The following is a 24,002-nucleotide window of genomic DNA, read 5'->3' on the forward strand; positions in this document are numbered from 1 at the left end:
TCTTTCTCCAAGTTATAACAACAAAAATCCATCCTTGCTTTTTACCCCAAAACAGTAAAGTAATAATCCTACTAATAAAATTTAATGTAATGTTAATACACTATTGTGACATCACCTCGTCAACTGTGACGTTGCGTCAACTTTAACGTCATACGTCCTGCTGAAAAAAACAGCACAGACCATCATAGTCACCAGATTGACCAGCAATTATACCAGCATACAGTGTGTTGTGTTTTAGTGCTGGCATGCTGGTTACTTTACTGATGCTGGTCCCCAGCATACCAGCATACAGTACCAGCATCAAAACACAACATATGCTGGTATAATTGCTGGTCAATTTAGTCACGATCTATGATGGTCTATGCTGTTGTTTTTTGTTTTTTTTCAGTTTTAAGTGTTTTTCATTGATTACTTTTTTAAAAATATGCCTTTATTGCCAGTGCATTTATATAAAAGGTTTGTGTTGTTTAGACAGCAGATATTTAATAAATGTAAAATAATGTATTAACATGTTTATGGTAAATGGATTATTTTTGTCTCTTATATGTAAATGCATTTAAAGGGAACACTACACGGTCCATGCATTTACATCACACATTATTTTCAGTACTAGCTTTTAAAATACAAGATAATGAGATAAAATGGTAATCAATTTTAACTACCAAAACCTTGCTGGTGGCCCAGAATATAAATCATGCTGTGCTATGCTAGATATTTTAGTAGGCATGCTGGTCTTCCAGAAGTTATGCAGGTTCACCAGCTAAACCAGCACGAACCAGCAAGACCAATGCTGGTGGTAAGGTTTCATCAGCGTAGATATGCTGGTCTTCCATCATTTATGCTGGTTCACCAGCTAAACCAGCCACAGACCAGCACTAACCAGTATTAACCAGCATAGACCAGCATAAACATCATGCTAGTCTATCCTGGATTTTTCAGCAGGGCTGTGATCGTGTCACAGGCCTTCCTCTCTATGTAATGGTAGGGAGGTTGTTAGCGGCAAAAATAGGTACGTCAGGGTAGTTCAGGGGTACTGAAACCACAAATAAGACTGAAACGCGTCTACAGTGACGGCGCATACCGCAGGCAGTGGTGAGGGCTGCCGAAACATTGGAGCAGCGTGAGGAGCGGCAGTGAGTTGACTGCACATTGCATTGTGTTATGGTAATTATGGTTATGGTACTGTAGCACGCAGACGCCAGGGTCTACATGCGGTCGGAGCGGGGTAACCTATCCAGTAGAAGAGTTACTGTAATTTAAATTGCTTAAAAGGTTAAAGGTGGCTTCCATAAAAAGGTGTCAGAACACACAGCGTACAACTGTTTTGGTAGAAAAAGGAACACCAATTAGCCTAATCTGCATGTCTTTGGGCTGTGGGAGAACACCAGGAGAAAACCAAACAAACACCAGCAGAAAACATGCAAACTCCATGCACACTTTATGGCTGCAATTGAACCCGGACACTAGAGGTGCAAGGTGACAGTGCTAACCAATTCAATTCAATTCAATTTTATTTGTATAGCGCTTTTAGCAATTTTCATTGCCGCAAAGCAGCTTTACACAGTCAAAAGAATTATTTAAGTTTGTATGAAATGTGAATTTGTATGAATCAAAATGGTCAGTTTGTCCCTGGTGAGCAAGCCGAGGGCGACAGTGGCAAGGAAAAACTCCCTGAGATGGTAATAGGAAGAAACCTTGAGAGGAACCAGACTCAACAGGGAACCCATCCTCATCTGGGTGATAACAGATAGCAGGGATTGATCTGCATTTATACAGTGTGTAGGGTGGGAGGCAGTTCAGCTATAATAGCTGATGTTAATTGATGTTAATATGGAGTCCAGGTAGTTATTGAAGACCCAGGTAGACTTGTAAGAAGTTCCAGTTATGAACTATCGAACTGTCAAGTCCCCAGAGAAACAGTTGCCAACACCAGTCAAGGCCAGAACCATTTTCTAGGTAGAGAGAATCATTCCCAGACACCAGACGCATCCCAGAGAGACACACGGGGCATCCATGTGACGAGATCTTCAGCCAGAAGCGGGGCACCAGGATGGGTCAGACAGGTCCGGAGGGCAGAGGGAGTCTGGATCACTGGCAGCTCAGGAACGACATGTGTAGCTCGACAGAGAGAGAGAGAAAGAGTGAAAGGGGGAGACAGGAGGAGAGAGGAAAAAGAAAGAGGGGGGAAAAAGAAGAAGAGGATGGCAGTTAGGTATGGTCACAGTCACACAATGTATAATGTGAATGTATATTAACTGTAGAGTGCAAGCAGAGACTCCGGCAGGACTAACTATGACAGCATAACTAAAAGGGAGAGCCAGAAGGAAACACAAACATGAGGGCTTCCTGACATGTAAAGCAAACAATCACCTCACCGTCAGCAAACCTGAGTGATCAATGAGAGTGAGGAAGACAGCATCTAAACATACCAGTTCACCATAATACTCTACGTCCACGAGTCCCCCAGATCTGCTCCTTTACCTAAGGCAAATCTATTTATAAAAATGCTTGGCTAAATAAATAGGTTTTTAGCCTGGACTTAAACACTGAGACTGAGTCTGAGTCCCGAACACTATTTGGAAGACTATTCCATAACTTTGGGGCTTTGTAAGAAAAAGCTCTGCTCCCAGCTGTATTTTTCATAATACGCGGTACTAACAAGCAGCCTGCATCCTTTGATCGAAGTAGGCGTGGCGGATCGTAAGACACTAGTAGTTCGCTCAGGTACTGCGGCACGAGACCATTTAATGCTTTATATGTCAAGAGTAGTATTTTAAAATCAATGCGAAATTTCACAGGGAGCCAATGGAGTGAAGATAAGATAGGGGTGATGTGCTCATATCTTCTGGTTCTAGTGAGGACTCTCGCTGCTGCATTCTGGACTAGCTGAAGCTTATTTATGCATCTAGTTGAACAACCAGACAGTAAGGCATTACAATAGTCCAACCTAGAGGTGATAAAAGCATGAACTAGTTTTTCTGCGTCGTTTAGCGACAATAAATTTCTTATTCTGGCAATATTTCTGAGGTGAAGGGTAGTATTTTCTACATGTGCTTCAAATGAAAGGCTGGAATCAATAATCACACCAAGGTCTTTCACTGTTGCATTTGATGGAACAGAAAGGCCATCTAAAGTTACGGTGTGATCTAAACCTAACCCTAACCCTAACCCTAACCACCAAGCCACAGTTCCTTCTATTGCACAAATCATAATCATCATCATCATTATATAATTATAATAATCATAATAATAATAATAGTCCTGGATGAAAAGTGTTCAGTGGATAAGCAGCAACTTGAGGAAGAAAGGAAAGACAACTTGGTTTGTTTCTGTCCTCAGTTTTAGTTCTGGAATAAATACATTTATTGGCATTTGACAGAATGTTTTTTTTTTCCCTCATTACAACACCTGAGCAGTTGATGATTAAGAGCCTTTCTCAAGGACCAAACACTGGCAAATGGGTGGCACTGAACTTGTGACCTGTGACTCGGGGCACAAGGCAGGGTACTCCCAGGATTGGGTGCCAATTCATCACAGGGCACAAAAGCATGGATGTCCTCACACAATACAGGCATAGTGATGTTTGGAAACATTAATTACTCTGCATGTGTTTGGGAGGAAACTGGTGTACTTCACACACACACACACACACCTGGGGAAGAACTTGAACCTGTGACCGTGAGAATGCAAAGCAACAGGACAAGCCACTATGCCACCATGCTGCCTATAAATGTTTACATAAATCATAAATTTTTAAAGTTATTTCCATAATTATATTCCTGTAAAGCTTCTTTCTGTCCTTGTTAAAGTGCTATATAAATAAAATAGAGCCTAAATGGAACTGATGATGAATAGAAAGTGCAGGAGCTTTAAATAGAATTTAGAAAAAAGAAGAGCAACTTCTAGGATTAGTGTTATGAATTAACAACTCAAATAAACATTTGTACTAGTTTTTACTTAAGCATATGTTAATGTTAAAGCAGATAATTAAAAATATTAAGTCAATGGTTTCAAAAAAATGGATTAAAAATAAGTTTTCTTCTTATCTTATGACATCCACATTTAAGCAAGCTCCTGCCCTACCACTGACATTTGAGAAGTTTGGGCCAAGGATGAATGGTTTTGGACTTTAATACCAGTCAAAAAGGAAATGAAAACACACTGATCACTTAGTTTGGACCAGTTTTTATTATCATCCTAAAACTTTATATCGTTCGGAATGCTTCTTCATATGTGGAAGGTTTTACTGAAGACGTTTACTTCTATCATCCCTCTATCTGCTGCTGTTACACAAAAAATTCAGATCTGGGCCTGATAAAGTCTAATAACTTATTTATCTGACGGATGTGAGGAAAAGACGTGGCTCAGTGGTTTACAGTAGGTACCAGGTGTTTCAAGGTAAAAGATCCTTCTCCTTTTCCTCAGGTTGCCACCTCTCCAGGTTTTCCCAGTTTACTGATTGGTAAAGTTAGCTTTCACCACTTCACGATAACTTCATGATGTCCCCAGTTCCCCAAGGGATGTAAAAAGCAGTGACAGAGTGAAATGCATTTGCATGACACATTATTGTGACCAGACATGGCCACACAGGTGCATGCAAATAAGACTGGCTTACCTTGTTTGTCTTGGAAATTAAATGTTTGTTTGTTTGTTCGTTTATATGGCACTTCACTTCGCACCATCATGTGACTGAATCTGTGCAGTTTGCAAAGTGTTTTGTTGTTTAGTACACTGCACTATATAATCCTCATAAAACATGCAAACACCAACTGAAGATGAGATTTGTACCCCCAACCATGCAAAAAAAAAAAAAAAAAACACTGCATTTCATTGGCTCTCTACATGTATGTTGCACAATAACAATAAAGTTAAATCTAATGTAATGTAATCTAATCTAAAAGTGAGGCAATAGTGCTTAACCCTGAACCATTGAGCTTCCAATCTGACATCCAAAAGAGAACAATGACAAATGCTAGAGGACGAGTACAAACCACTGAAAAACAAGTGCTATTTACATTTCTTTGTTAGAGTGATATAAATACAGTACACCCAAAGTATCATTTTACTACATTTTATTCATTTTTTAAAAGTAAATCTATTACAACAAATTAATCAATATGTTTTATTTATTTATTACTACTTTTTACTTTAATTTCCATCCAGAGTGACATAATTTCTCTCTAAGATCCCGTATCGATTAGACCGCTATGTAAAGTCTTCTCCGGCACATCCCAAAGATTCTCAGTCTGGACTCTGTCCATGTGTGAAAATGATGTCTCATGCTCCCTGAACCATTCTCTCACCATTTGAGCTCAGTGAATCCTGGGATCATCATGCCTGTACCATAAGGGAAGAAAAAAAAAATCTATTAATCAACACCTGCCCAAACTGAAGCAACCCCAGATTATAACACTGCCCCTACAGGCTTTTCTTAAGGCTACACAGCTGTTAAATCCCAATCCCTTGCGTTCTCTCCACATTGTGACGTCACATTGGAAATGCTCTTGCTTTCACTATTAAACATTGTAGTGAACTAGCTAACTTGTTGCCGGTGACGAAGCGCACCTGAGCCACGCCATGAGAATTCCTGAGGATCACACCTGGAACACGGCACAGCAGGAAAAACGTCAATGAGACCACACGCCTGATAAACGGCGACTGGTGTGTAACTAACTAGCTAATTAAGAAACCTAATTAGCTGACTAGTGTTTTCTGCACTAAATATACATCTACTTTATACATTGTGTGACAGTGACCATACCTAACTGCCATCTCTCCTTCTCTTCTGCTCTCTCCTCTTCTTCCTCTTCTCCTCTCTCTCTCCCTCTTTCCCTCTACCTGTTTCTCTGTCGAGCTATACATGTCGCTCCTGAGCTGCCAGTGATCCAGACCCCCTCTGCCCTCTGGACCTGTCTGACTCATCCTGGTGTCCTGCCCCGTGTTGTCTGCCTGGGATGCGAGTGGTGACTGGCGACGGTCCTGGCTTCAGCCAATGCAGACAGCTGTTCTCTGAGGACTCATGACTGCAGTCACTCGATAGTTCAGGACTGAAGTTTCCTACAGTCTACATGAGCTTCCAATAACGAATTTGACTCTATATTAACCTAAACACATCTCCTGTTATAGTGAACTTCCAGTCTCACACGGTATGATTCAGATCAATCCCTGCTATGCGTTATCACCCAGATGTGGATGGGTTCCCTGTTGAGTCTGGTTCCTCTCAGGGTTTCTTCTTATTGCCATCTCAGGGAGTTTTTCCTTGCCACTGTCGCCGTTGTCTTCGGCTTGTTCATCAGGGCCAATCTTATCATGTTGATTTATACATGTTCACAATTCAAACAAACTTAAATAATTCTTTTGATTGTGTAAAGCTGCTTTGCGACAATGTCAATAGTTAAAAGCGCTATACAAATGAAGTTGAATTGAATTGAACTAGCCGAGACAAAATAGATTGACATTTTTAAAATAACAGAAAAACTTTCTAAGTCATATACAAAAGAGACAACAACGTCTACGTTCAAATGTGCAAACAAGAGCGACAAAGTGACAACACGACAACATGACACATTTCAGTACTTCATAGTGATGAGGTAATGAGGTGAGGTAGTGGAAGGAGAAACAGTAAACAGTAAAACATTCCTTGTAGGTAGCAACGAAGATGAAAAAAAAAAGAGTTTTGTGCAAATAACAAGTAATAACTAATAATTATAATTATTATATAAATATTATCCTGTCAAGTATTTTATTTATTATATTTTAGACTATTTATTTTAGCCTTTTATTTAAGACAGCAGCTTCTCTTTCTGTAACTTTGCTCCTAAAACCATTGCGCATTGGTTATGCGAAAGCTATTAGAATTTTACATTTATTTGACTCATATGGGGTAAATTTTTAGTTCCTACTTCTGGCCCTTCTTAATATTCTTTTTTTTCTTGGAGTGTTTTTTTTTGTGGGTTTTTTTTAATCTGCTGTGCCTTTTATCCTCTCTAGCTGTGTTTTTTGGATTGTGTGTTATTGTTTTAATTAAATTCAAAAAATAAAATAAAAAAAAACTTTTTTGGTGACCCATTTGTTCTTCCGGCTCAGTGCATAAACGTCACTTCCGCTTGGGCGCCACTCTACTTCCTGTCAGCCTCGTTCTGCTCTCTCTCTCTTTTTCGGCTCTCGCGAACGCCATCATGGGTCGCATGCACGCTCCTGGGTACGTTTTAATTTAACCACAAAATATATAAAAGTGCGTGAACTTACAGCTCATCGGATATAGCTTTATATATAGAGAAATACTTAAAGTGGTTTAAATCCGGGACGAAAATGTTTTGAAGGAGAATTTAATCGCCGCGTTTTCTGTCTGTTTGGGGTAGAAGCTAACTGGCTAGCGCAAAGGCCGCGCGTGCGGCGTGATGGAGAGCTGTGTGGAGCTCGTGCACTAACGGCACGAGCCCCTTTCAATTAAAATACATTATAAGTAAATTATAACTATACAAAAGCATTTACATGGGGTTGTAATGCAGGTAGTTAACTTATTATATATTTTATATAAAACTAGTATTTTTGTTTAACTGGAATTGGAATGGACAGTTGCTAGCGAGTGAACAGAAACTAGCTTCAGTCACATTTATCATTTTAAATCACAAACAGACTTAACTTTAATATAATTATTAATTAATAAAACTACAGTTTAAAACATGTAATCTGATGTCCCCCGCAGTACACACTGGTTAACCCTCAATAATGTCCGTCTGCTAAAAACAGCATGTTGTGACTTAAAGTTGTCTACTTTGTTTTATATATTTACACACACACATTTCCAAACTATGAAATAATTTTGTCAGAATTAGATCAGACGCCTAACTCTGTGTTTTGTGTTTCAGTAAGGGCTTGTCCCAGTCAGCTCTCCCATACAGGCGCAGTGTGCCTACAGTAAGTACTGATCCCTCTGTGCAAAATGAACAAACATCCATATGTTATTAGATAAACATTAATGAGATAATTACATGTTTGATTAATTTTGGATTTTAAATGATGACAGCTTTCCAGTAAGTCAAATAGCAAACAGACATTTCACTGTTAATCTTCAAATACTTTCTTTACGGCTAATCTCTCATCCATTCTCTGTTCCAAGAGTAACGACCAGTTTAAATTTTGCTAGCCCTCTTTTGACATTGTCAATTTCCTATTTAATATGGAACATTGGTTTTAATTCTACCCAGATTGGCCATGATGGTGGTTGTTGTCCACTTTCTTAGCCTCTTACTGGATAATCATGTCTGCGATTTCTCTCTAGATGTGTGTTGCTTCATGTTGAGAGAAATAAAAAATATTTGATTTGCTGTGTTTAGTATGTTATGATCTGCGTGTCAGAAATGGTCCTCTGTCCTAAACTCGTTAAAAATGAAAACATGTTTTTGCAAAGCCACTTGACCTTATGCTGAGTCTTAGCTGTATACGTTTTATTCACATACAGTCAACTTTAATTCCTTTAGTGATGAGTTATATTGCAGGTGGTTCTATAAAGATCTAATTACAGATTAACTGTAAACATCTGTATTTGTTAAATGAACTCGATGGACTTGATGTTTTATTGCTGGCTAAATGAGTTTTCGCTTAAAAGATGTAAAACTTATGAATAAATAATCTAGTTCAGCTGTTGCTTCATTATAAATGTCTGTAATTAAGCTGTGTAAAGTTAACTGGCCTTGATGAACGTTGAACTAAAAACTGTTAAGACTTTGAAAAATATTAAGCAGCTTCTATTGGACTGTGTGCGGCTGCATAAACTAGCAGTCTACATTAGACCTACTTTTAGCCAGTACAAGTCTGTTCCATTAAAGTGATTTATCAAATCAGTGGTGTCTCTCCATCTGCAATAACTTTGTCCTGCACTTGAACTCAGTGGTCTGCATTTTTTTTTTCCCGTTCAGTGGCTGAAGCTGACATCGGATGATGTTAAGGAGCAGATCTTCAAGCTGGCCAAGAAGGGTCTGACCCCATCGCAGATCGGTATGTTCCTGACCGGATTTGCGTATGCACTGATCAGGGTGATGATTCAGGTTATCATAGGAAATCTGTGAGTTTCAAAGTTAAAAACACATTTAGATGGGGAGTGTTCTGTCGTCATATCTTTGTCTGAAAGCTTTGTGTATAGAAACAAATAGCTCAAATGCGTTTTTTTTTTCCTTTTAGATATTTTTGATAAATTCCATTTGATATTTTAAGTAATTAAAAATAGATGGTGCAAATTACTCCAGATGTGAGCCCTGACACCTTACTGTTAAGGAAGGTTTAAAAAATGTTCAGGAGTTTAAATAAAAAGTAATGGTTCTGGTAAACTTAAAAAAAAAAAAATTGCACCTGTTCAGCAGAAGAGGGAGGTGGCTCTATATAAAAATCTTCCAAACAGATTTTACAGATTCATTGAGGTTTTTATTTGACAAATGATTTTCAGGTTTTGATAAATTTTGATAAGGGACAATTTGATTTGTGTTCTGTACTTTTGGTTTAGCGAGCAAGTATATTTATTTATTTTCTGAAGTAACCTAATGTTTAGAGTGTTATAGATGTGCTTAATCCAGATAATTATTAAAGAAGGCAGTCACCAGGGACGGCCTAATACGATATGATCCCTGGGTGTTGATTAAATTTGTATTTTGATACAAATATTGCAATTCTAAACAAAAAAGCACATTTTCTCCTCCTACACATGGTGTTGTCTTAATAGTTCAGAGTGCCCCCTGCAGGATTATAGAGAAACAGCAACATTTTCCACCTCAAATGCAAAAAGATATAAATAAATGAATAAATATTTTTGAGGCAGGGTGGTGATGCATGAATTGCCACACAAAAAAAATCGTATGTAAATCAAGCAATCGCACAAATCTTTATCATTATTTTTTAAACAATTTTGCTAAATTAGTTTCTTGTCTAGTATTAATTCTTTCTTAAATGCTGATTATTAGATTTGGGAGAATGGGGAGTGTTTGGCAAACAGGCAGTGAAAGCTGATAAAAGCTTTCACGCCAGTCGCCGTTTATCAGGCGTGTAGTCTCATTGACGTTTTTCCTACTGTGCCGTGTTCCAGGTGTGATCCTCAGGGATTCTCATGGCGTGGCTCAGGTGCGCTTCGTCACCGGCAACAAGATCCTCCGTATCCTGAAATCCAAAGGCCTGGCTCCTGATCTGCCTGAGGATCTGTACCACCTGATCAAGAAGGCCGTCGCTGTCAGGAAGCACTTGGAGAGGAACAGGAAGGTAGATCAAATCATGTTTCCTCCCTCATGTTTAATTTTTTTTTAAACTATTTCCAGTATGGTTTGTCCCTCTAAAACCGCTACGAATTTGAGTTATAACATGGATGATTAAAGATGTTTAGGCAAAGTGTACACTTCTGTCCTGAAATGCAATAAACCATTCTTAATGCTTTACACCTGACTAAAAAAGGCACTGACATGAGACTCCCCATGTCAAAGTTCAATAAACTCTGCTTCACATTTTAATGAGATGTGACTGCATCCAAATCTGTTATTACTAGAGCATCTGTTGTACACATCCCTCTGGACAAAGCTTTTTGCTACAAAATTGATGTGCGTCAACACTTGAGCAAGCGAAACTCTGAATAAGTTCAATGTAGATTGCGTATGTGAGAATATGAAAGTCTGGAGAAATCATCCTTTTTTGCACTTGTAATAACCCTGGTGAATTATATATAGCTGTATGCTTTTTAAGAGTTCTAGAATTACTTTGTGAAATATGTGCAAATTTAAAAATAAGTAAATTTTATTTGCATCAAACAAATATTGAACATTTTGTTCTCTAGTCATTGGCTGAACTGTCTTAGTTTATAATTCTGAATGTTTAGGAATTCCAGAACATTACTATTATGCTTGTGTGATATAACTCGCTGATGTTTGTGTTGCAGGACAAGGACGCCAAGTTCCGTCTGATTCTTGTTGAGAGCAGAATCCACAGGCTGGCTCGTTACTACAAGACCAAGAGAGTTCTTGCTCCCAACTGGAAGTAGTAAGTATAACATTTATTGATTTATTAAAATAAACAAATGCACATTTCATTGTCCCACTCTTCTGTAAGATGTGAGATATTTCTGATGTGCTAGATTAAAGCCTGGAGGTAAATTAGCAGTTTGGCTTGATGGTGCCGGTGCTGCCAGTCCCCTTCATACAAACCTATTGACTCATTTAATACTTGTACTTGTCTTAGTTTTTTCTTTTATATGACTTCTCTGTAAATATTTTCCATACTCTAATCATACCATTCGTTTTTATCCACAGCGAATCCTCCACGGCTTCTGCACTGGTGGCATAAATGTAAAGACTTTACACAAAATAAAGACTGTTTGGATGAAGAGCTCTCTCTCTTGGTCTTTTTTTTTTTGGATCAGTTTTTTATTTATTTTTAAACTTTACAGAAAAAACACAACAAAAGAGAACACAAAACCAACTCCCCCCCCATACCCCCCCAACACCAGACAAACACAAGGATGCCATAACAATGAGATGTCCATAAAAAATGAAAATAAAATAAGTAATCTTCACACACACTTCCTTTACAGTACAATATTATCTGTGTTCAAGTTAAGAAAGACTGCCGAATACTATAGATATAGACCCTCTAACTGTATACCCAATTTTCTCCTGTTTACAGTACATCACTTCCCTTCACATATTCAGTGGTTAAATGTTGGATCAGGAATGGTCTTTCCATTTAGTCAAAATTAATCTCCTAGCCAAAAGGGAGCAGAAGGCCAATATTTTAATTTTCCTCTGGTTAAAACTGGTGTTTTCCGGGGGCACTCCAAACAATGCAATAATTGGAGTTGGCTCTACTATCTCTCCAAATATTCTAGAAAAAGTCTCTCAAATATTTGTCCAGAACATATGCAGCAGAGTTGCAGGAGCCTGCCTGCATCTGTCACATGTTGTCTATATCAGTTTTAATCTTCTTCTAAGTCTAACTTTTGACCAATGTAGACGATGCACAATATTAAATTGTATTACAGCATTGTGCCAGATTTCCTCTGAAATTGGGTCAGCTAAATCTGAGTAGATCTGAGGGTGTTGAATCATACATATTGAGAATTTTATACATCCTGTGTATAGTTTGTTTTTGGACTTATTTACATTCAAATATTGAATCTAATGAAAGTGTAGGGCATGATGGGAAATTTATTAAAATTCAATGCCACAAAGTTTTGAAGCTGCAAGTATCTCTAAAAATGTGACTTGGAAATGTATTTCTGTACCAACTGTTTGAAGGATGCAAAATTTCCATCAATATAAAGTTCAGACAATGAGACCAAACCCTTTCTAGCCCAAACTTTAAAGGCATCATCCATCATCGATGGGACAAACGTAATTTTTAGCAATTGGGGCAGCCTGTGGTAACTCTTTAAGGGAAAACGATAGCCTAAATTGATTCCAGATTTTAACTGAATGTATAACAACTGGATTGGAGGTCAAATAAAGATTGGTTGAATAAGTGGTATTTTAGAACACAATAATGCTATTAGAGAACTGGGCCTAACTGAGGCCCCCTCCAGAATTGTCCAAACGGGGATTAATGTCATTATTTAACCAAAACATCAGTGCTCTTATATTGGTTACCCAGTAATCGTATATGAAATTTGCAAGTGTCATCCCTCCTGTTGTATGAGGTCTCTGCAGTATACTTCTTTAAATTCTTGGTCTTTTTTTTGTTCCAAATAAAGGTTGAAATCTGATTATTTAATTTGGAGAAGAAAGATTTTGTTAAGAATAACGGAAGGCACTGAAAAATATACAAAAACTTGGGCAATACACTCATTTTTATTGTATTAATTCTTCCACCCAATGAAAGATGGAGGTGTTCCCAACGCTCAAAATCTTGTTTTAGATTGGATAAAAGAGGTGGATAATTGGCTCAGAACAAGTCTTTATGATCATGCGTTACCCAAATCCCAAGGTATTTAAATTTTTTAGGGCTAATTGTAAAGGGAATTGAGCTTAAAGATGACAGACTGATCCCATCACCAACAGGCATTTGTTCACTTTTCTGGATATTAACTTTATAGCCAGATATTTTGCCAAACTCTGTAAGTAAAGTCACTTAGGTAAGTTAGGTAATTTTGTTGGGTTGTGACAATTATAATAACGTCGTCTGCAGAAAGCGAAACCTTATGTTCCAATCCTGCCCGTTGAATACCCTGGATATCGGCTATTTGTCTCATTAAAGCAAGTGGTTCCATTACGACTGCAAATAGAATTGGAGACAGAGGGCATCCCTGCCTCGTGCCGCGTTGAAACTCAAAATAAGTATATATGCTGTTATTAGTACGCACAGCGGCTAATGGAGACGTGTATAAAAGTTTTATCCGTGATATCATCTTACGACCAAATCCAAACCTCTCCAGTGTATTAAAAAGATAACCCCATTCCACACGGTCAAATGCCTTTTCTGCATCTAATGAGAGAACTACCTCCAGTGTGCGGCGAGGGGCCAGAAAGAATATTCAAAAGTCGTCTGATGTTAAAAAAAGAATAACCATTCTTAATAAACCCTGTTTGGTCAGGTGATATGATGGAGGGTAACACTCCTTCTAAACATTGTGCAAGGACTTTAGCAAGCACTTTGGCATCGGTATTTAGAAGGGAGATTGGACGGAATGACTCAAATCCCTCTGAGCCGGAAATGATCGCTTGTACGTAAATGAGTCTCCTGAAGAAATGCGAGGTCCGCATCAAGTTGTTTTAAATGTGCAAATCCCTTTTTTACATTTCACTGGATGGTTAAGTGACTTAACATTCCAACTCACAAAATTAACTGAACAGCCCTTCGGAAGTTATCATCTTAAGGAGAAGCATATATATATATATGAAATCCATAAAAGCAACTTGAAAGCGAGTGAAAATTAACATGGACATCTGACAGAATAAGTCTGGTAGAAAAAAAAGGAGGAGGAAGCGGATAGTGCTGGCCTCCGAGTGTGTGACGCCGCCCCAATGGTGCATGAGCGAGCAGGTCGAAAAAAAGAGGAACATGTGGTTCGGAGGCCCTCCTGGTAAGTAAGTACTCGAGGTAAGTAGCCTTAATGTGGGAGCCCCCCCTAGTGACGGGAGGGGAAATGGACACGAGTAGATTGGGGAGAAAATTGGGTACTAAATCAGGACCAAATTTATAAAGATATATATAATATATATATATTTTTTTTATAAATTTGGTCCTGATTTATATATACTCAGCAAAAAAAAAGAAACGTCCTCTGACTTTTAACAGTTTTAAATTTCAGTAAACTTAATGTGTAAATATTTGTATAAACACTAAAAGAGTCAACACCATAAGACATGAACTAAAAATGTTTCCCAATGTGTCCCTGAATGAAGGGAGGCTCAAAATCAAAAGTACCAGTCAGTATCTGGTGTGGCCAGATGAAGATCTGTAAAGTTATTTGGATTTTTACATTATTGTTAAAATACACAAACCTGAAAAAGGGACATTTCTTTTTTTGCTGAGTATATATATATATATATATATATATATATATATTGTCGTGTCAGAACTATCCGTGGAAAGTCTCCTGCTCATGACTGACCAGTACCCTGTACGCCCTCTGGGAGGAGCTAAAAACAACGCGAACAAAAGGTCACTGCTCCACTGAAGCGTGGCCTAGGCTGGAAAAGGGTATAGACGGATAAAAGTTAAGTGTTTGCATAATTTTCAGGCCTCTGTGGGGATAATGTTTTTCTTGATATACCTCATGGCTTCCTCTGCATCTGTGAATACCATTTCTCTCCTGTCTATGAAACACGTAAACGGGCTGGGTATAGGAAGCCATACCGGACGCCCTGACGATTACGCAGTAATTTCCGAGCCTTGGTAAACGCAGCCCTGGCCTTGGCAACACTCGCAGTATAATCCGGAAAGATGGCGACTGATTCTCCGTTAAAACCAGAGCGCGCGCACGGCTCAACACCTCGACACAGAATGAAGTCTGGCCATGATAACACGCGGTTTTCCATCTGATCTTCTTTGAGCCTAAATTCTATGCGAGTGGTCCACAAGCACATCCTTCTCCAGTTGTAGTGTTTCTTTCAGCAGCCTCGAAACAAACACAGTGGAGTTTAATCCCTCCTGATATTACACCTTCTCATCCTTCCCTCCATGTCCTCGCATTTCCCTCTTAGCTCAGCTACCTCTGTTTTCAAACAAGTGACCACAGATTTTAAAGTTGTCACCTCGTCTGAGCACGTTGATAGGCCGCCTTTCACCTCCTGTATCACGGTCCTCATCTCCTGTATTTCAGAGTGAAACGCCGCCGCATTATTTATAATTTCCCTTTTAACGGATTGTATCTCGTTCTTAAGGGCGCTGAAATCATCGGCAAGCGCATTTTTTTAGTTCAGCCTTAATTACTGCCGAGATGTCTTCTTTTAATGAGCGAAGAATCTCGGATTTGAAGGCCTCAGGAACCATTTTCTCCGGACTGCCCGGAGGGGGTGGTGTTGCTCGGGACCGGGTGACGGTGGAGCACGAAGACGAGGCGACGTTGGGCCTAGTGTTGGATTATGCGCCATATGTATGTTTGCGTAGTTTTTCCACCATTGACCCGCATGTTAATTTTCCCCTTATTTCAAAGTGAAAATCATATAAAATTTTCTATAGTGGAAACCCCCAACCCCCCCCCCCCCCCCCTTGGTCTTTTTTTGTTCCTGTTTTTATTTGCATTCAAGTTCATGTTTATAGCCATATGCAGCTGCTCCAGTACTGAGTTTCCCCCAGGACCAGAGTGTTGCATGAAACAACAAAAACATATAGTATAAATTATAACACAGGAAAGAGAAGAAAAAGCTGTTGTACGTGGACATAATACAATACAACCATTACTTAGTAGAATAGGCAAAGTGCCAGCCTTTGCAGAAGTTAATGTGAATTGAAGTGCCAAAAAGATTAATATAATTTATTTCTTTAATATAATTGACAGCTTATGGTTGTGGTTATGATGCAGATCAACACAGCACAGTTTTTAGTAATGTACAGAAAGTTTAAATGAGTTTTTGATTGTTTGTCTTTGGCATGAAGGTGATACTATGACCCCATGAGCAAAACTGTAACAAACAGGATTTAAACAGACTACAATAAAGGTAGACAGTGTTCGAGTCAAACTGGGACTTTGGATTGTGCAGAGTAACTAAACTCTCCTTGATTTCTCTATATAATCTCCTGCTACACTTATGCACTCATCCCAGTGTTTCACTAGTACTTGGACACCATTAAGGTAGAAAGTTCTCAGTACGCCGGAGCCGCGTTTCGTGGTGGTGAATGTGTGTGTACAGTTCACACAGACAGATGTGTCTCGTCTGCAAGCCGCCACAAGTTATCCATCGATTTTCAAGCATCAGGCTTTCCAGTCCCTAAATGTTCACAGTATAAACGTTAATTGCAGCCAAGAGTCTCATCACTGTACTGTGCTTGAAGTCCTCTATGAAGGTCAATTGCTCTTATGCCTTCATTCACCAGGAATGTCATCACAAGTCCCGGTTTGACTTGAACCCTGCTCTTATTTTCTATCGCTTCTCGATGATTAAAACTTGCACATTCCCATCTGAGAAATGATGGGGTTGATCATTAGGATTCTATTTCAATACGAAAAATGCTTCCTCTTCAAGTGAGTTCCAAGAACATTCCTGTTTGTGTGATTTAAAAGGTAACCCTACCAAAATAAAAATGATTCGCTTGTGAGTTATGGCTCCCCCTAGAGCTACACTAACAAGGTGTATATAGAAATGAACAATTCATTGATAAGTGATCATTTGTGATTACTAGATTCTTTAAACAGTGAGTGAACAGAATTCTTTGTCCATTTCCTTCAGTCCTGCTTATGCATGAAGTGGCTTGATGTTACTGGTGCATTACTACACTGCTATGTTTGTTTATGCTGGATTATAGCACTTTGGATGCTCATGACCACTTTCTTATAGGAGAGGTGTGAAATGTGCTGCCTGGCCAATTAAAAACTTTTTTATATTTGATTACACACACACACACACACACACACACATTCTGTGGTGTAAAGTTCATGTGTGTAAATGGTTTTCATGCTCCCAGAACCACTCTTTCACTTCTTTTCAGGAACGATAAAAAACTCCATAGATGTGATCACCTGGTCATCCAGTACATTCAGGTCGTCAGCTGACTTCATTTTAATGCCACACCCAAGGCTCCGCCCACGTGCAGTCATTTATCTGTGGATGGAGTCAACTCGCTGCTGCTCCTCACGCTGCTCACATATTTCAGCAGTTTTTCAGCGTCTGCCTGTTTTATTTGTCGTCGCTGCAGACGCTCCACAGTCTGATCTGGGTTTCAGGAACTATGAGCTCAGCCTGACGTACCCATTTTTGTTGCAGACGACGCCACAGCATGACACAAAGGTTGATGACGCTGCCGACTACAAACTTGTGCCAACACCGCTTGGCTGTGCAAACAGAATTTCTGTTTGAGAGAGAAATTTTATTTATATAGCACTTTTAACAATGGTCAAAATTGTCTCAAAGCGGGTGGTGTATACATTTTGCAATTTAGAGAAAGGGATGCAAAAATGTATACACCAATTAGTCATAACTTTAACACATTCACATTCTCAACATCTCTACGCAGATGAAGTGGCCGGTCCGAGGACAACCGTTGATGACGCTGCCGACCGTTGATGAGGCATACCTGGGACACGATCACAGTTGGCTGAGGAACATCTGTGCCACGTTCACAGTGTGACATCAACGCCTGTGACACGTCTGATGGAATTAACTGCGCAAACACACAACCACAAAGACGCAAAAATTACTTACTTTTGTACTAAAGAATGTACTGTATCCTGTATATATTCAATTTTACTTGTATAACACTTTTAACACTTGTCGGGTCACAAAGCAGCTTTACACAATCAAGATGTGCATGAATCAAAATGCTCAGATCGTCCCTGATGAACAGGCCGAGGGCGAGAGTGGCAAGGAAAAACTCCCTGAGATGTTAATAGGAAGAAACCTTGAGAGGAACCAGACTCAACAGGGAACCCATCCTCATCTGGGTGAAAACAGAGAGCAGGAATTAATCTTCATTTATACTGTGTGTTAGGAGTGTCAGGCAGTTCAGTATAACAGTTGATGTTAATTGATGTTAATATGGAGTCCAGGTAGATATTGGAGACTCAGGTCAACTCGTAGGAAATTCCTGCTTGGTTTTGATAATAATGTGTTGATGGGTTCCTAACCCAGTTTCAGTCATTTCAAATCTTCTGAGTTGTTTTCTTGGCTTGATTCAGCCCAATAATTTAAATTTTAGTTCTGAACCAGTGACCTAAGCTTATTTTTGCCCTATATAGCACAGACATATTTGCTCCTATAGCACAGATGGTGCTGGACGTATCGTGTCTCATGTTGTCGAAGCAAGTCAGACTTTGTGTAAAATGTACTGTACTCTGTGTGCTTTGTTGTTAGCAGGAGAGCGGTTCGGGAGAGAACACACAGTTCGTCTCGGTCGCTGGTTTTAATGATCAGATTAGGTGAAGGTTGGAGCAGGGCTGTGGAGCGATAGCTTCTGTATGGAAAGGCTTAAAAAGCCTGAAAGAACATCTGACAACTGAACACCACGAGCATAACTGACCTCATGAACCGACGCGACACGTGACGTGTGATTCCTTCTGTTTTGCTTTGAATGCTGGTATCCTAGGAACAGTGATGTCACTTCCTGAAGAAACCCGTCTTTAATCCTGGTCTTTAATACATTTATGATTGTTTACAAAAGAGGCAGGATAGTTGGTCTGAGTGCGGACTGTCTCAGAGACTAATAGTTATGAATATTTGTGAATGAACGTTTATACTATTAACAAAATTATAGCTAAAAAAATAAAAGATAAAAGGGTTAAACATAAATTAAGTCAGGAGCTGATTAAACACCTTAACTCCTTTAATGGCCCGAACGTGGCAATAACTCCCAGCTGAGTTCCTGTAATGTGCAAGTGGTGTTGGTGAATGAGTGTGTGTACAGTTCACACACACACACACACACAGATGCGTCTCTTCCACAAGCCACCTCGGACGGGATCGTCATTCGCAGACGTACGGCCGTCTTTAAAACATTTGCAGTTGTTTTGGTCCCTAACCAAGGAAACCCTGGACGTCCCTCTAAACTGTTTCTTCTCTCCTTCGCTGCAGAGCAAAAAGATCCAGCGAGGAATAATTGAGCCAGAGCTGATCCGTTTCATCTGTTCCTTCGAGAGGACGTTAACAGTGGGTCACCTTGCTGCAGGGAGGCAAGGAGAGAAAGAGAGAGAATGAATGATGGCTAGAGTGGAAAAGAGAAAGGGAGACGGAGAGGGAGCGAGCTAACAATGAATAGAAAGAGAGAGAGAGAGACAAAAAGAGGAAGAAAATTAGAGTGATGGTAAGAGGGATGAGGAAAGCAGGACGCAGAAACAAAGAGGAAGAGAAGGTTGTAGAGAGAGAAAGGGAAAGAAACAGAATAAGAGTGATGGCAAAAGAGAGAGAGAGAGAGAGCAAGTCACGAAACAAAAAGGGAGGGAGGAGTGAGAGAAGGATGGGATGATGGAGAGACTGAAAGAAGCAGCGAGAGGAAGAAAATAGTGGAGGTGATAAATGTGATGCTTAGAGAAAAAGAGATAAAGAGGAAAACAAAATGAGAGAGAGAGAAAGACTGGGGGAGAGCAAATGACAGAAAGACAGTTTGCCAAGTGGATGAGACACACAGGTATAGAATAAGAGACAGAAATTTAGAAGAAACAGTGAGAGAAATGGAGGAAAAGAGGGACACTTAAAAACTGAGAGCGAGATTGAGAGAAGGAGTGATGGATAGAGAGAGAAAGAGAGAGAAGGATATAGAGAGAGACTCTGAGAGACAGAAGCAGACTGAATGATCCAGAGAGATGGACAGAATGTAATAAGAGGTGTGAGTGGTGCGGCGAGTGAGTGTGTGATTGATGGATGAAGGGTGAAGATTAAAAGAGCACGCTCTGTATAAACATCAAGACGCAGGATGGAGGAGTGTGATGAGGACGATGAAGATGAAGGATGATTAAACCGCAGACTCACCTCCATCTTCCCACGCTCGTTACTCTGACGTGTCTGACGTGAGTCTCTGAGGAGAGACGAGAGCTTTATTTAGGCGGCTCAGGACTCGGTTTTCTGCTGTCACTCACACTCAAACACACACACTCACACACACACACACACACACACTGAGGCTCTCCAGTTGGCCGTCAATCATACGGAGAAAAAAGTGAAAAGCTGTCAAACTTCAGGTGTGGAAATATCTTATGTATGGCTGAGTGCAGAAGTTTGTACCCCCTTCGAGGTTAATGTAATACAACCTACAGCCTGGATATTACAGCGACCAAATCTCTTTAAATAAATTAATTATTAAAAATTGCATTCATACCCAGGCTTTGCATCCCTTGTATGTTTCCATTCATTTTTTTTGGACAACTTCTTGTTGTCTTGGACAACGGAACAGTGATGTCACTTCCTGAAGAAACCTGTCTTTAATCCTTTAATACATTTATGACTGTTTAAAAAAGAGGCTGGATAGTTGGTCTGAGTGCGGACTGTCACAGAGACTAATAGTTATGAATATTTGTTGAACAGATATCTCTCGTTCCATTTGGAAAGAAAAGGTGCGAACACCTTTTAAATAATTTTTTTTTAAATTATATTTTAAATATTATTAATTATTTTTAGTATTAAATGTCCTTTAATGTCCACAAAAACTGTCTCACTTGTGATCTTTTTTCTCTCTTTTGAAATAAACAAAATAAAAACCACCCTGCTTGTTGTTTTCCTTACACATGAAACTGCAAAGCGTGAACTCAAACCTTTGTTACAAAGTGCTGACACTGGAGACTCCTTACATAAAGGTTCAATAAAAATGTCCTTTTATCAACAATTTTTATATTTTATTTATAAATAGTCATGTGTTCATTGTTTAAGTTCCTGAAAGTGGTCTGTTACTATAGAAATGCGAACATATTAGAACATACTGTATAATGCACCATTCTTGTGTACGTAAGAGCCACATTTTTGCTCCCTCTCTTTTTTTTTCTACAGAGAGACTCAATCGCCTCTGATGTAATCTGTTCTGGCTTTAAATTGTGTCACAAACACGAAAGTCAGCTCTCTCAGAAGGGACTGAGTGTTCAAATATTTATGATTCTCGGGGGCGTTTGATGTTGGAGCGCGCCGGATGCAACAGGAATCCGAGAAACGTTTAGGAGAAATAAATCAAGAACAGGCAGGTGAGGGCCGAAGGGGTGGAAGAGAAACGCAGGATTAGAGAAACCTGAGAAAGCGCTGCATTGTGGTTTAAGCCGTGATAAAGATGCTGCGACACTTAGGGTTAAATTCGCCCAGGTGAGAGGAGTGTGCAGCTTTTGATTAATGAATTCATAAAAAAAAAAAAAAAACAGAAACAGGAAGTATGAATTGATAATATACACACTGATGAATGTTACATTTAAATTTCTCTGAATAATTGTTGTGTTATAATTAAATAATTTAAATAATTAATATTACTTTATTTATTACCATTATATAGGTATAGTACTGCTGCTGCTACTGCTGCTAATACTACTGATGCTCATGCTACTGCTACTACAGTATGTCTATTGGTATTACTACTTCTATTACTACTCATGCTTATATTACCCCTAATACTGCTACTGGTAACGCTGCTTCTGTTGATACTACTACTACTACTGGTACTGGTACTAGTACTGATGCTTATATAACTGCTACTGATACTACTTCTACTTGTATCACTACTACTGCTACTGATAATGCTATTGCTGTTGATACTACAACTACTACTGCATTATACTACCTCTAGTCTGAATGCTATTGCTACTGCTACTTGTAATGCTAATGCTGGTGATACTATTACTTCTACTACTACTACTATAACTACTACTGCTCCTACTGATACTAATGATACTAATACTACTAATACTAAAGGTAGGTTTAAGAAGAAGAATGTATGACTTGTTGAGTTTAAGGATGAATAAAAAATAATTCAAGCAAAATCAAGATAAACTATTGCTTTTTGTGTCTGCTGCACTTCGATACACTTACCAGCCGAGCCTGAGCAACCAGGAGAGACGCAAAGAGAGCAGATTTAAGCTTTTGTCCAGGTGCCCTGTGTCACATATTGTACTGTACTTCTGTACTTCAAAGGAACCAGTCATTAACATGTCAGTCATAGAGAGACCCGGAGACAGAAATAGAAAATACATTTGCATTTTCTGGTTATACAAAAGGGTTCCAGCAGACACGAGTTTGGATTCTGGATACGGGCGACAGGAAGCGTAGCCTGGTAGGAACCACAAGGAGGGGGGCTGTTTTCTGGTGCATAGAGGAATGAGAAGCATCTCATCATATTATAAAATCTTATAACTACTGTTACTGAAACTGCTTACACTACTGATACTACTACTGATTGTGATACCGGTATTACCAGTATTATTTTTACTGCTGCTGCTGCTACAACCACCATGTTCCCGCTCTTACTGCGTCTGCTACTAGAACAACTTCTACTGTTGCTTCTTATGTTGCTTTGATCTCTACAACTGCTATTGTTACTGTTGCTATTAACATGACTCCTGTTGCTACGAATACAACTAACGCTATTATTGCTATCTCTACTACAACTAATGCAAAATGAAAAATATATATTAACACTACTAATACTACTATCATTATTAATATAAAGTTAAAAAAGTTAAAAATAACAATAATCACTCATAGTCTATACTGCTTCATCCTGTATACAGGGTCACGGGGGGCCTGGAGCCTATCCCAGGAGACTTGGGGCACGAGGTGTTGTACACCCTGGATGGAGTTCCAACCCATCGCACGGTGTATGCACACACATTCACAAACCAACTCAATTTAAAAACTCCAATCAGCATGTATTTGGACTGTGGGAAGAAACCGGAGCACCAGGAGAAAACCCACCAAGCACAGGGAGAACACGCAAGCTCCATGCACACAGACCCCAAGGCGGGAATCAAACCCAGAACCTGGAGGTGTGAGGCGAGAGTGCTAACCACTAAGCTGCTATGCTACAATCACATCTACAACATGGCTCTGTTTTACTGTCCCTATTGCTATCTGAAATTTCCTTTGGGACCAATAAAGTATCTATCTGTCTATCTATCTATAACATATTTATAAGATGGTGCCAGAAAAAAAATCTTTACTGGCATAAGATTTTGATGGATAACAAAAGGGTCAGTGATGTGCATACTATCTGAAATTCTATTAAATTATCTTGAATCATTACTAAATAGGTTCAATTACAAGCCTATTAGAATATTTATTAGGTAGATAACCGTATAGACGGCATGCTGGCTTAGTGGTTAGCACTATGGCCTCTCACCTCCAGGGTCCGGGTTCGATTCCCGCCTCGGTGTCTGTGTGCATGGAGTGTGCATGTTCTCCCAGTGCTTGGTGGGTTTCCTTCGAGTACTCCGGTTTCCTTCACCTGTCCAAAGACATTCAGATCAGGCTGATTGTTGCTCCTAAATACCCTATGGTTGAAAAAAATATATAAATAAATAAATACAATAGTCACCATTGCCCTCCACGATCCCTAGTTGGACGGACTTCAGAGGTTGATGGATAGATGGATGGATAGACGGATGTAGGCTACTGTACTGTAAAGCTTCTTGTATTTCCATTTCTGTCCAGTAGGAGGCGCAAAGGCACACTTTTAAAAGAAAAGGGGGAGAAAAAAAACAATCCACCTGACCCGAGCAGAGGATTAGGAGTGTGGAATTAGTCATGGGGAAAATACACACACACACAAAAAGGAATAAAATATTTGTAATAAAGTCAGGGATTTAAGTGATCCTAGCCCCGCCCACTGTTTATCACTTCAAACCTTTACGCAAATAAATAGTGAGCAGTTTCTGATGGTGAGAATAGAGAGTAGAGGGAGGTGTAGAGTAGTTC

The 24,002-nt window shown here is 39.3% G+C and overlaps 1 protein-coding gene and 1 non-coding gene across 2 annotated transcripts; both read left to right on the forward strand.

Moving 5' to 3' along the window:
* The first annotated feature begins 7,095 nt into the window (after positions 1-7,095).
* On the forward strand, positions 7,096-11,361 carry rps13 (ribosomal protein S13). The gene is made up of 6 exons (XM_053513892.1): positions 7,096-7,201; positions 7,872-7,920; positions 8,922-9,000; positions 10,079-10,248; positions 10,916-11,016; positions 11,286-11,361. The coding sequence occupies exons 1-6, from the start codon at positions 7,179-7,181 to the stop codon at positions 11,317-11,319; spliced, it is 456 nt and encodes a 151-aa protein (XP_053369867.1). The 5' UTR covers positions 7,096-7,178; the 3' UTR covers positions 11,320-11,361.
* Positions 11,054-11,180, forward strand: LOC128543527 (small nucleolar RNA SNORA19). Its single transcript, XR_008365749.1, has one exon. It is a non-coding gene; the product is annotated as a small nucleolar RNA SNORA19 (small nucleolar RNA).
* Positions 11,362-24,002: the final 12,641 nt, after the last annotated feature.

This window comes from Clarias gariepinus, chromosome 15, assembly GCF_024256425.1.
Source record: "Clarias gariepinus isolate MV-2021 ecotype Netherlands chromosome 15, CGAR_prim_01v2, whole genome shotgun sequence".
NCBI lineage: Eukaryota > Metazoa > Chordata > Actinopteri > Siluriformes > Clariidae > Clarias > Clarias gariepinus.